The 14,132-nt window shown below is 44.3% G+C and overlaps 1 protein-coding gene across 1 annotated transcript; it reads left to right on the plus strand.

Moving 5' to 3' along the window:
• The first annotated feature begins 1,677 nt into the window (after positions 1–1,677).
• Positions 1,678–13,457, plus strand: GFRA3 (GDNF family receptor alpha 3). Its single transcript, XM_064725191.1, has 8 exons — positions 1,678–1,793; positions 5,160–5,435; positions 6,118–6,210; positions 6,639–6,984; positions 7,058–7,167; positions 8,300–8,434; positions 9,400–9,530; positions 9,838–13,457. The coding sequence occupies exons 1-8, from the start codon at positions 1,751–1,753 to the stop codon at positions 9,970–9,972; spliced, it is 1,269 nt and encodes a 422-aa protein (XP_064581261.1). The 5' UTR covers positions 1,678–1,750; the 3' UTR covers positions 9,973–13,457.
• Positions 13,458–14,132: the final 675 nt, after the last annotated feature.

Genomic DNA, 14,132 nt, shown 5'->3' on the forward strand with positions numbered 1-14,132 from the left:
AGGTGTTACTATTAGCTGTGAATGTCTGCTGTCTGTCTCTAGCCCTGTAAAGAGCAGAGTGTGGTGCTGTAAATATTAGCCCAGGCATAGAAGTGTTTGCTCAGCCCTCCTCTGTGCTACCTCCCCCAGTAGTTCTCTGATGGTACTCCAAACAAATGGTCAAGACTCAGCATCCTTTGCACTTCCCAGTAACATGCTCTGGTTTTGACTGAAGAACGGTTGTAGTGGTCAAATCCTGAAAAAAAGCAGCAGGAGCACCAGCATGCTGTAATCTTCATAAGATTAACACTATTCAAAATAAGGTACAACTAAGTAACTCAACACCTACAGCAAACAAAATACATCCTTGGTAAAACCCACTTTTCACTGGCTGTGGTAGTCATGGATGTCAAGATGAAATGTCTAGTGTATCACTGGAACTGCTACTTGCTTTAATATGGTGATATACAGTAAATTCCACGCAGAAGAATTCTCACACCAGTTCCTTGCAGTAAGCAGGAGGACTAATCTTTCCTAAAAACTCAAGAAGAAGAGGGCACCAGTGAATTAGATATTCATGTACATTGAATACTTAATGTATCTGGACAGTTATTACCCTTTCTGCTGGGGTTTTCAGGCAGATGGGGTAGGTCTCTCTATTTATGCAAACAACAGACTTACAAAAACATTTGCCCCATTTTCATATACTAATGTTTGATGTGCATGTGTTGGACTGTAACTTTTCCGCACTGGTTGATTTTAGGATGCTGCCTAAATGCCATATGGGCTCTCAGAAATGCCATCTTTAGTGTGGCTGCAGACACACAGCTCAATCAAGGCAGAGCCAGCACCGGGTAAGAAACTGAAATAAGAGCCTTCACAACAAAGCCAAAAGGAAGAAGCCCCAAGCTCAGTCATCCCATCCACACACCAAAGAATCACTTGGGGAATCTACTCAAAAGCCAGTCTGCCTCTGTATACTCCAAGAACAATCCCTCCAGAGTGAAGGAGACTCTCCTAAGTTGGAGACTTACTGTCCTTTACCCAAATAGGCCCCCGAGGATGTGCAATCACAGCTCTGGTCTCGGTACTGAAGTATGCTATCAATCAATGTGAAAAACGCCAATCACTTGTTTTTTAAAATTTTAAAAGTTTAATAGTAATAAAAAGGTTATAAAAATAGTAACACAATTAGAGTAATAACAATTTGGACAAATTGAATTAGGACAATATGAGACAATAAAAACAAAGAGTTACAGACGTCCAGGTACCTTTTTCTGGGCATCACGAGCCCGAAAAAGGACCCCTGCTAACAAAGGATTAACTCTTAAGAACAATAGCCCGTTGCATATTCATATACTTCATACACGATGCATAAATTCTATTCAAACACAGGATTTTGTCTGGCCATTGTCAACTTCTTCTTTCTAATCCTAATAAACAAACCCCTTGCGCAGCCCCTTCCAAAACGCCCCTTTTGAAGCGTCCCTACACTGCCCGGCCCCCGGCGCAGCGGCTTCCCGATCGCCCCGGGGACAGCGGCCGCGGGATGACCCCCGTCACTCGCCCCACCTCACTCCAGCCCGCCGACCGCCCGGCCCCTCCGCCCGCTGCGGCCGCCACGGGCGGGCCGCGCACCCGCCGTGGGTCGGGCCGGGGGCGGCGCTCGCTGCCCGCACCTCGACGGGGCGGGCCGGGCTCAGCAGCGCCGAGGCGGGGCCGCGCAGCATGCGAGCTGCAGCCCCGGCGCTCGGAGCCACTGACCGCCAGCATGGGGCCGGCGCTGCTCCTGGGGCTGCTTCTCTCCCGAGCCGGTAACAGCGCGCGGGGCGGGCTGGGCAGGGCGGCACGACCCCGTCCCTCTCCCGGCGGGCAGACGGCGGCATCGCTCGCACGGCGGTCCCGCCGCGGGTTGCAGGGGCGACGCCGGGGTCGCGGTCGCCGGGCTGACCGCTGCTCCCCCGCTGCCGGGCGGGCGCGGAGCGCGTGCAGAGCGCGGCGCTCCCAAAAGCTGCGCGGCTCTCCCGGCCACCGGCTCCAGCTGCCCCGCGCGCCGGCGGCGGGAAGGAGCTCGCGATTCAGAGGAGAGGCGGCTGTTGCTTTGGCCCGAAACGGGGAACCTCTGGTGTGGTTGCGGTCAAACTGGAGGGACGCTCTGGGGAGGGGACCGTCTGCCCTGGAGGCAAGGCGTGAGAAGGCGAGAGGAGGTGCCGGGAGCCGATCCCTGAACGCGGCCGGACAGGCACAATGCGGAGACTCATTCGCCTGAGCTGGTCCCGGCTGCGCCGCGCTCTCGCTGGCTTCGCCCAGAGCAGTTTTTGATACCTATCCCCCATTCATTCGCCCTCTGAAATGCTTAAGGCCCCTGGTTTTCCGAGACTAGGCTCGGTTTGCGAAGACCAGTCCAAGGAACTCCTGCAGACATGCAGTTGATTGTTCTACTCTGCCTCCAAATGACAAGATCTGAGGATTGAAATTATTCCTTTACCCAGTTCAACTCTTGTTCAGTCGTCAGGGTTGATGCGACTAGGAATAAGTAAATTAGAAACTGCTCTGAAGCATTCCTAGTTTCTGTCTAGGGGTGCTTTGCACTCAGAAAAAGCTGCAACTTTTTGACTGCTAAAAGATGGGCTGCTGCACTTACACTGCAGTAGCCACTGGCGGCCCACGATTGCAAAAGATTTCCCACAACTTGCCATGTCCAAATGCCAACGCTTCTTTGATAACTGATAAAGGAAAGGTTCCCTTCTGTAATTGTCATTTCTTTAAATGGCATGATGCACCAGGGGAAACAAGATAGACATATCTATATGACAGGACATTGAAAAGGGAGAATAAAGGTGTATTGTATTACCTATCAATTTTTTTCTAAGGTATAAATAATCATCATGTGTTAATTGGTTATTACCTTTTAACTTCTTTTTTAAACTGCAGATGAGATTCCAATACACATACATCTTTAGCATGTTCTGCAACCTAGACCACAGATCTAGGAAAGAATTAGCTTTCCCATTCTTTCACATTGTTACTGGACTACTAAGACAAAATTTAAAAAAAAATTAAACAACTTGCCAAACTTCAGGGCTTATAACAATGCACAGACAGTAAATGATGTGTTTAGAGGAGGAATGTTTTAAAGTTGAGGTTTAGAGCACCTTCACCTGAACCCACTGTGCTGGATACAAAGGATTCCTGATGAGAGATTTTTCAGGGAGTTTGAAAAATCATCAAGTCTCTATGTAAGAGCCAGATGAATTACAAAGTACAGTAAGTTGCTGGAAAAACAAAGAAACTTGTACAAGTGTGACAGAGGTACCTAGATAATATTACTGAGCTGTAAGGAAAGTAGAAACTTTGAGAAGCAGGCTGGCATTCTATTGCTTGCAGCAAATAAAATGATGCAGCTAGCAAAAATGAAGTAAGTGGAAGAACAAATTACACGGGGAAGATGGTACTCTGGGCAATGTGAGTTGTACCAAGATTTCCTCCTCATTTATAGTGATGGCAGACTGAAATAGTATTACTGCACCTGCTGAACAAGAGAATGATAGGTAACATGAGGTACCCAAAGAACACTAAAGGTAGCTGTAAGGCTCAGCACAGTCACTTCCAAAAGCCAGCCAAGGAATATTGACCTGAAGGGAAGAAATATACCAGCCTATATATAAATTTTATTAGGAAACTGTCTTGTTTCAAGACCTCATTGTAATTGTACTGTAAACATAGATTCATATACTGCAGAAATGAAGAAAGATTACAGACTGAATTCATCTACCCACGACAACGTAATCATAAAATTATAGAAAGACTTGGGCAGGAAGGAACCCTAAAGATCATCTTGGTCTACCCCCCTGCCATGGACAGGGACGCCTTCCACTAGGCCAGGTTGCCCCAAGTCTTCTCCTACCTGGCCTTGGACACTTCCAGGGATGGGGCAGCCACAGCTGCTCGGGGCAACCTGTCCCAGGCCCTTACCACCCTTTGAGTAAATAACTTCTTCTCCTAACATCTAATCTAAATCTTGTCTTTTTATTTTAAAACTGTTCCCTCTTGTCCTATCACTATCTGCCTGTATAAAAAGTTGCTATCCCTCCTCTTTTAAAGTCCCCTTTAAGTACTGAAAGGGGATCCAGTGGAGGTCTCCCTGCAGCCTTCTTCAGGCTGAATAACACCCACTCTCTCAATCTGTCTCATAGCGGGAGGTGCCCCAGCCCTCAGAGCATCTTTGGGCCTCCTCTGGACCCATGCTAACAGGTTAATGTCCTTCCTGTGCTGAGGGCCCCAGGGCTGGATGCAGCACTGCAGGTGGGGTCCAGAATCTACTCTCTCGATCTGCTGGCCATGCTGATTTTGATGCAGCTCAGGACATATTTGCTTTTTGGGCTGCAAGTGCACATGACCAGCTCACCCCTGAGAATCCCCAAGTGCTCCTCTGGAAGGCTGCTCTCAGTTCATCTCCCAGTCTGGACTTGGGTCTGGGATTGCCCTGACCCAGGTGCAGCATCTGCACTTGGACTGGTTGAACTTCATGAGGTTCTTATGGGCCAAGCCTTCATCTGCATTTTTGGCAGGGATTTTAGAGACTGGGCTCTATGTACTTTAATTGACTGCATATCAGCCCTTCCATATGAAGCTACTTGCATCCTTTGTTAAGGATTCATTTTATTGTACAAAGAATACGTATTCTTAAGTCTTCAGGCTCATTAAAGTAGTTGTTTTCTATACCCTGCAAATGGTTTTCTCGCTACATCTCTTAATGACCAGCATATACTTTAGTAATTGCAGCAGTACTCACAGTACATAGTATGTGTTACCATACAGTGGTTTTCGTGCCCAGATAGAAGAGCTCTTCAAAGCAGGCCTCAGCAACCCCAAGTTTTCACAGGCATTTACTAGTCCCCAAAATACAGAGCAATCCCTGATCCCAGCCAAGTTGAACAAAATTATTATGGAGGCTTTTATTTAACCTTTTGTTCCCTCTTTCATTTATACTCATCCTTTTTTTTTTCTAAATAGAGACAGCTCTTGTCCCTTAACTACTGCACATGAAAGATCGCAACAAGTTCTGTTTCTTGCAAGAAGTCCTTGTTGAAGACAGAATCCCTGCAGAACAATTACAAGATGCTTGTGTAGCATTCATTTTGACTGGGGCCTTAACACTCTTTTCTCTACTTGATCAGGAGACCTCATGGCTCTGCCCAGCAGTGACTGTGTCATGGCAGAGCAGCTATGTCTCTCTGACTCCACCTGCAATGCCACATACAGGACCCTGGAAAACTGTGCCCTGGCCAAGACTCGCCTCCTTTCACTGGATCATGATAGCAGGGTCAGATGTCTGAATGCAGAGCTTGACCTCGGGAACAGCTCTTTGCTGCACTGCAAGTGCCACCGGCGCATGAAGAGACAGGAGCACTGCTTACGCATTTTCTGGACCGTTCACTCCAGCATGACAGATGGTGAGATGAAGTAATATAAATTTACAAGGTACTAGTAAGGCTTACTCCCGCCCCCTAGGTGAAAACAACCATCAATGTCCACTTCTCAGTGCTGTAGGTAATTGCTCTGGAACCATATCTCCTAGTAAAGGGAATTCATTACGACTCTGACGAGCAGAGAAAACTGATCTGGTATGGGACCAGCCCTTCAAATATGCCACCCAACCTGACAGCTACACTGAGATAGTTAGATTTAGTGCTGTGAAAAATACCTAAAAATGGTCCTGTCTATCCATCACTGAAAACACATGTGATTATGACACATATTGCCATAGCATCCCTAAGTGTTCTGCTGCTTTCTTTTGTGGGATGCTTCTACTTGACCTCCCACTAGAGCCTGCCTGTGCTGCTCAGCTCCTGACACTTACTGAAGCTGAAAAATCCAAATGACTAGATAGACCCAATTCCAGCTGGACAAAATGTAATGAGGGTTTTATACAGTAATAGCTTTGCATTTCCAGAAGAACGATTCTTGGCATTTGGCTTTGAGTGAGACAGAGCATTTCTGAAATCCAGCCTGAGGAAAGAACCAGCCATAAATAAGAAAAATATCCATTTAAGAATAAGCAAACAAACAAACAAATCTGGTCATAAAGCATTTCTCCCATCTCCTACTGCATTAAATATCTTGTATCTTGCCTAGGTTATCTCAATTTGGAGACCTCTCCCTATGAGAATTCAGCAAATGAAGAACACTGGAAGACAGATTATAATAAACTGGCAGCTCTGGTATCAGGTAAGAATTGTAATGGTTACGTGATATAATGCTTCCCTCTCTTATCTTTTCATGGGTTGAAGATTATTAAGAACAATTTGGGGTAATGGCCTCTTTAATCAGAGGAATGCCTGCTCTAGGTACTTGCCTAAATTTGTCACTCCTACCATGCATAAATAAAGCCACAGATGCAGGCCCATGAAATTGCTAATAACCCACAATGATCCATATTCCAAAACAAGCACCCAACTATGAACCCTAGTATAAAAAATACTCTCTTGTAACTAGTATAATCATGGTGTCATATGGCAGGCACATAGAAGGACTGGTTTGCTTTGTTGTTTTTAATTTTTCAAATCTGACCATCAAGAAAGGAGTGCTCGTGCTTCCATACCAAATCTCTTCTGGAGACTTGCTTCATTGTTTTTGTGTTTCTTGTGGCTCTATAGGCTCACAGTTAGCAGGAGATGCAACAAATCCATGTTTGAGAGCAACACACATCTGTAATCTGAGCAAGAAGTGTTTTCGTCTGCGCACAGACTATGCCTCCATCTGCACCAAGGGAGCAGCAAGTGAGGATGTGTGTGACCGGCGCAAGTGCCACAGAGGGCTAAGGAATTTCTTTGAAAAAGTTCCTGAGGATTTCACCAAAAGGATCCTGTTCTGTCCATGTCAAGATGAATTTTGTGGAGAAAGACGCCGCAAAACTATTGTTCCTGATTGTTCTTTCCAGTATAACACCAAACCGAATTGCCTCTGGCTTCTGGACTCCTGCTTAGAAGACCATATCTGCAAGTGGGTGAGGCAGCAGAGGATGTTATCCAAGAGAACAACATCGAAACTGATGGTCTCATTTTCCTTTCTACAGATCCCGATTGGCTGACTTCCAACAAAATTGTCAACCTGTAGACATGTCTCCAGATGGCTGCTCTCTGCACAACCATGCTGCATGCCTGCAGGCTTACATGGGGATGATTGGTAAGTGATATCCACAGGAAGATACAGGGTAGATGCTTTCAGGCCACAAGCTTGCAGGCACTCTCTGATGCTGTGAAGGACCATTCTGGTCTCCTGCAGGAGGTAGCACTCAGTATACTGGTGAACGTGCCTTACTGATGGATGCTAGTGCTCTCCCTTGCCTCAGAGGTAAATGCAGTCCAAAGAGAACTCTTCCTTGGCATTTTTTTGCTGTACTTTGCCCCATCCCTGCCTGAGATTTCTGTAAGCATCTCTGCATCATCAGCTGGTTCGAAGCACTCCAAGTACCTCAGCAACAGCACACTGTGGGCTTGTTGAACTAAGTCATTGTCATTCCTAATGCTGGAGTTGCATCCCATCACAGCAGTGATTAAATACAGCATTCCATCACTGCCTGACTTTTAGATTCCTGATGGCTTGTTAGCATTGCACTGTGTTCTCAGAGGCAGCCAGAACATAGCACTACCAGCTGTTAGAAGGAAGGTCGTCTTTGGTTTTAACTATTTACTATCTACCAACCTACTAAAACATTTTCAGAGTAGCTCAAAAGAGGATGTAAAGAGCAGCAGTACCTCAGAAGCTGTAAATCTAGACTATACCTTCAGTTTTTCCAGATGGCTCTGCTAGTTTTGAGCTACATGAACACTGCCCGAATGGCACGCTACAGGTGTGCAGTATTTGTTTGTCAAAAGACACCTGGCTACACAGTGTTGCCAGTTACCCAAGAAGCAAGAGTACCTTTTGCTGCCATATGTCAGCTGAGTCCACGCAAGTCCTTCACATCCTAAAACAAAAATCCTTCACAGTTTAATGCTTGCACCATTACATTGCTTTCCCCCCTTCAATTTGCACTGAGCTCTGCAGGTACAGTTCTCACCAATGTGTCTGCTGTGTACACATCACAATTTAATGCTTGCACCAGCTTCAGTTCTCAATACATCTCAGAGTGCCTGTGTCAGGGGTAGCAATCTCAACACTTTCTCACAGCTCAGCAGACTTCAGGTAGGTTCATCAAGCCTGACATTGCCCGGGTAACACGCTTATCACAGTGGAAGGCTTCTGCCTCCAGGGCAGCATTTCCTTCAGTATAACATGATTCATAATGCTTCTTTCATCTGGGGGTTTGGGACAGGCACACCCATGACACCCAACTATGTCAGTAACTCCAGCGTGGAGGTTTCCTTGTGGTGTACATGTGAGAACAGTGGCAACCAGAAGGAGAAGTGTGACCAGATACTCGGCATGTTTGAGAGCAACAAATGCCTTGGTAAGCATCAATCACATCACAGAGAAACAGCTCAGCAGAGAGCAATTTAAATCCTGTGGTTTCAAGATTCTGTGTTGCATTGCTCTTGTGTATAGTTCTATGTTCTGCAATGATCCATGATCTCCTCTGCAACCTGTGGGACCAGCCTGGATCTGCTCTAAGAACTGTTTCTGTATCTTTTGGCAACATTTCTGTTCACCTCGAACACCCTTGAAGCTATTTCCAAACATCATTCAAATGAAGGGCACTGCAAAAACATCACCAAGGGGAGATGAGACATGCTGTATCCATAGGTTGCTGAGTAACCACATCTGTGCACCAGGACTATGGGGTCAGGATTCCCCTCCTCATCCTCTGTTTCTGTACTCACCCCTCATTTACTCAGTCAAGATAAGAAGCTTCTGATGCAGCCTGTTACTAGATTCAGCATAGCAGTTGCAAAAGTCCTGTTACATGCAACTGTGCAATCCTAAATCTGTATTTCTTCTATTTCCCTAGTGTTTTAGCAACATACTTCAATGAGATTTAAATATTTTATGTTTGTAAAAGCTTTAAAAGGATATAAAAGAAAACAGCATCATTACATAAATGATTAATACTTAAACCTGCCTCCCACAGTATATAAAAGCCTTACACCCAGCACTATAGACACATCTACAATTTAATCATCTCATCTGAGATACTACAGACCTGCCCCTTACAAAATACAGAGTTGGGAAAGTTGCAGAGGGGCCCCAAAAGTCTTCAAGTACAGTTCAAACTGTTTTTGCAGTCTGCTCAATGTCACAAGTAAACTCACAAACTGACAGGCCATTCAGAAAACAGAGAATATGTATTTTCTAAATCAAGACCACACAGCCTGTGAGTGCCTTTCCGAAAATAGCTTCTCTAGACTTCTGCTCACTAGACTCCAAGGCGTGCACAAGAAAAGCACAGTAAGACTCTTACTTTACTTCTGTTTGCAGAAAATACCATTTGGTCTCAAATGCACCTGAAGCAGACAGCTCTAGAAAGACAGGAAGACTTATTTTATTCATCTTCCCTAAGCTTCCAAGGAGACAGTGCCAGCACATCTCTCTCTTCGGCAATGTCCCAGGTACGCAATGCTTTGTTGCCTTCGCAAGACAGTGAGTCAAGTGGCCTAGAGACAGTAGTTGAAAAACCTTGGATCTGGAAATATGTGACTTTGGACATCAAACCAAGGAATGCCATGTGCATGCAGAACACTGGACTACTCTGCCTTAAGTTAGTCCTTCCACAGACAAGCAAAAATAGGAGGCTGTATATCTGGCCACGGGAGTTACAATAGTCTCACACTAGTGCTCAGAACCAGAGGTTCTGCAGCCAGACGTTTGAGCATAAATGTGTCTAACTGGGATTCATCCCTCTTTTTTATTTCCTAGGTGGCTGAAGGGAAGACACAACGAGACAGCTCCAAACAGAGCAGTATGCCTATGGCCTCCTCTGTATTTTCTGGAGCTGTTACTTCCTGGCCTTCTCTGGCTCTGTTCCTGCCCCTGTTGCTTAGCCCACATTAATTGGGTATAAAAGGAATCTTTCCTTCCCATATTATTAATATTATTCCACATCCAGGCATGTCCCAATACAGATTTACCTTTGGGAAACAGAAGGCTTGCAGACAAGAGGAACGGCCTTAACGCAGAACGGCAGTCACTGGAAACCTCCCACATACTTGCACCCTTCTTTCCCCCTGTCAGTTTGCGCTGAGCTCTGCAGGTACAGTTCTCACCATTGCTTCTGCTGTGTACACATTCTGAGTAACGGGTTAATCTTCCAGCTTAATAGGTTAAATCAAAGGTCTGATTTCTTTCAGAATTTGTGCAGAGTTTCGTTTCTGACTGTAGGGATGATCTGACAGTGTCTCCGACCACCCCACCATCTGAAGCTCCTCCTCAGGCATAAAATCATTGAATGGTTTGGGTTTGAAGGGACCTTAAAAAATCATTTGGCTTCAACCCCCATGCCACAGGCAGGGACTGCCTTCCACTAGTCCAGGTTGCTGCAAAGCCCATTCAACCTGGCCTTGAACACTTGGAGGGATGGGGCAAGCACAGCTTCTCTGGACAATCTATGGCAGTGCATCACCACCCTCACAGGGAATAATTTTTTCCTAATAGTCAATCTAAACATACCCTCTTTCTGTTTAAAAATGTTGTTCCATATCCTGTCCCTAGAGACCCTGAAAAAAAAGTCTCAGTGCTTATCATCCCCCCTGATGTATTGAAAAGGCACAACAAGATCTCCACAGGGCGTTCTCTTCTCCAGGCCAAACCACATCAACTGTCTTGGCCTTTCTTCATAGGAGGGGAGTTCTAGCCCTCTCGTAATTTTCATGGCCTCATCTGAAGCTGCTTGAAGAGGCCCATGTCTGTCACGTACTGGGCACCCCAGAGTTGGAATGCTGAACTCCGGGTGGGGAGGTGGGCTGGGGTAGAGGGGAAGAATCGCCTCTCAGCCTGCTGGCCATGCTTCTTTTTATGTAGGCCAGGCTGTAGGATGGCTTTCTGGGCTGCAAGTGCATTTTACCGAATCATGTCTAGTTTTCCATCTAGCCATGTATCCAAGTCCTTTGCTGCAGGGCTACTTTCAATCCATTTCACTTCCCCACTCTGTCCTGATATTGAGGGTTGCCCCAATACCAGATGTGGGACCTTGCACTTGGACTTGTTGCACTTAATGAGTTTTGTTGATATCCATTTCTCAAGCCTATGAAGGCATAGAGCATATCCTCCTAAAGACTAGAAGCCTGTGCTTCAGGGTGGGTTGCAAGTAAAGCTTAAAAAATATAGATGTGAAGTCCTCAGTAAATACCATCTCTGGATTACTTTCAGTTCCCTTTTCAAATCCATTCTTTTAAGTATATGAAAAATACCAGTCCAGATCAAGAACACTATACTGGAGTTTATGCTCCATTCTGTTGTTCCTTCAACATACACATAATTCATTATCACAGCTAGCAACACACTAGGGTTTTGTTGTTCAAGATGAATGGTGCTCAACTCCAGTAGATTTAGGCTTATCCAACAAAAGATGATGCCTGGCCTCAGGACAGACCATCTCTGTAACCCTTAGAGAATACATTTGGCTCTTTGAAGGCGCATTGATCACAAACCCTGGGACATATAGTTGCAAGAATCTCCTTGTATCTGTCCACATATTCAAGTTACCATTGTCACCTTCCAGCCACTTGCCCCATCTTCCTCTTCTGCCAAGCACCGTCTCATAACCAGTTTATTCTGAATATAAATGTGTGCACTGTGTAACTGCTGTTAGTTTGTACTGCGTTTGTCTGTTAAAATGTGGTGTTAAGTGAATATTGATTTCTGAGCATAGGTTAACAGTCTACAATCAATTGTGTGCAAGAGTTGCCTCACCAGCCAGCCAACATTTTCAAATAGCCAGAAACTCAGCTCAAAACAGCTCCTCCATGCATACATGTCAAGCCCATTGCTCATACTCAGAGAAAGGCAACAGATCTGAACAATACTATACACATCCAAACAAGATTATAATCCCGAACAGAGGCAGAGTAGCTGAGTATTTCTTTTTATCCTGTGTTTTATCTGTTGCCAAGAAAGGACATCACTGTCAGACACCTTATTACAGAATCTTACACCATCATGTGTATCAAAGTAATTATCCTACTGCAGTGGTAATATTTTCATTTCCAATTCCAGACTTCTGTTTATTTCCTAGGCAGGTAGAGAGAAGAAAACATGCATGCAGCAGCAGCATCATCTCCTCTGTCACACAGAGAAGCAATGTATTATTTACATGCAGTAGGAATGAATGTGTTTTCTTAATACACAGCTGTACTAATGCTGATATTTCTCCTTACCTGCTGAAATATGGCTATTTGGAGCAAGAGACAGCACTGTTTCCACATGTTTGCCACCATTAGTTAATAAAAATAGAGTCCATGTAACCCTAATATAGTAAGTACATTAGACAATCCTCCATATTGTGGGACTTAGAAATGTATCAAGATCCTTGACTGTAATGTAATAGCATCTGTCATCTCTAGAAGTTAATGGAGAGTGACAGGGAAGAAGAAAATCTTGTTTGTTTCACTATTCCACACAACAGAGAGAATACTTGTGAGAATAACAGAGTAGATTTCTGAGTGATCTGTACCACACACACTGGTACACAGTGTACTGCATTGATCTCCCACTCATCTGTGCTGTGATCTTTCCTCTTTCCCAAATTTAGTGCTGTAAAACAGATTGATATGGAAAAAGGGATTAGCAATTTCTTGTTCATGTTTAGGGCACTAAGTTCCTACTAAGAGGATTATTGACTACAACTGCAGTCTTCTGTCATATCCTGGATTGTATAGGAAAATGCTTGACACTTGGACAAATCATACTCTAGACTGAAATTGAAACAAAACATGTCAGTTTGTTGGGGTTTTTTTTCCAAGTGTCACGTGTCTTTTTTTCATGCACCTTTATATACACAGCTGCCTCTTAGCTTGTTCATCAATAACTGCAAGAAAAATTCACTTCTAACTACACCTTCATTCATAGGTACTCACACTGTTGTGAGTACAAACCCATTTTCACTTAGACTTTTCTAACACCTGGTCTCCATATATCACAGTTTTTCAACTACACAGTATATATGCATGCACAACTTAACTGCTACTAGAATTGTCATGCCAGTATCACTATCAATTCAGTTCTGTCAGCACCATCAATGTTCCAAGACTGGCACATTTCCTAAACCCATTCAGACCAGCTTACTAACCATACTACAGGGCAATTAAGAACCCCACTTCAGCTTCTGTTCCCAGAAAGTGGAAAACAACATCCTGTGAGCACCTATGGTCTCACAAAAGATTATCCACAAAACACAAAATTAATCAAATTAAAATTCTCTATCCAGACAGTCTTAAAAATGAGCAAGCATATAGGAGGAGGGAACCTTCTAATTACTGTAATGCAGATTATTTTTTAAAGAGTAAAGTAATGTGAGGTCTGACTAATAAAATTTATCTTGCAACTCTAGAAGTCTCCTGCCTTCCTTTCTATTTCATAGAAGCTACACTCCTTATCTCCACTGCTGGAGACATTATGGAACAGAAATGTTAAGAACAGAGTTAGAATCTCTTACAAAACAATCTTAACTTTTACAGATATCATTCACTGTCAGGTACTTCAGCTGTGGCTTCTAGAACTCTGACAGAGCCTTAGGTTCTTTGTAGCATTTACAAAGGGCATTCATATAGTCCTCCAGCAGTGAGCTCAGCCAACTGTTAGATAAGTGATTTCTTGTGACAAGTGGGAGAACCAATTCACATTTCTTGCCCGAGGTCATAAGCAAAATGATGCCAGAGATAAACCTTGATTTTGCAGGTCCAAAAATAGTGTCCTTGCCTCATTCAAATAATTCCCATTGCCTCCAAGAAATGTCTATGTTTTAGTAAGCATCAAGTGGCTGCAGTTTCCCTTTTAGAAGGGGGAACAATATGTTATTGCAGATGACAAAAAGCTAAAGCACTTTTGGTTTCAAACAGTGATTCCTGGCTACAGGTCTCTGGCACACCTCTCAAAATCAGCTGACAATAAAAGGTAACTTTCAATTGATAGGAAAGAACTACAGGTTCAGCATCTATAAGGAATGAAAATATCTTTTTCAGTACATCCTAAAAATCACTCCATTTGCCAAAATGATA

The sequence above is a fragment of the Zonotrichia leucophrys genome, chromosome 13, assembly GCF_028769735.1.
Source record: "Zonotrichia leucophrys gambelii isolate GWCS_2022_RI chromosome 13, RI_Zleu_2.0, whole genome shotgun sequence".
In the NCBI taxonomy this organism is placed as follows: domain Eukaryota; kingdom Metazoa; phylum Chordata; class Aves; order Passeriformes; family Passerellidae; genus Zonotrichia; species Zonotrichia leucophrys.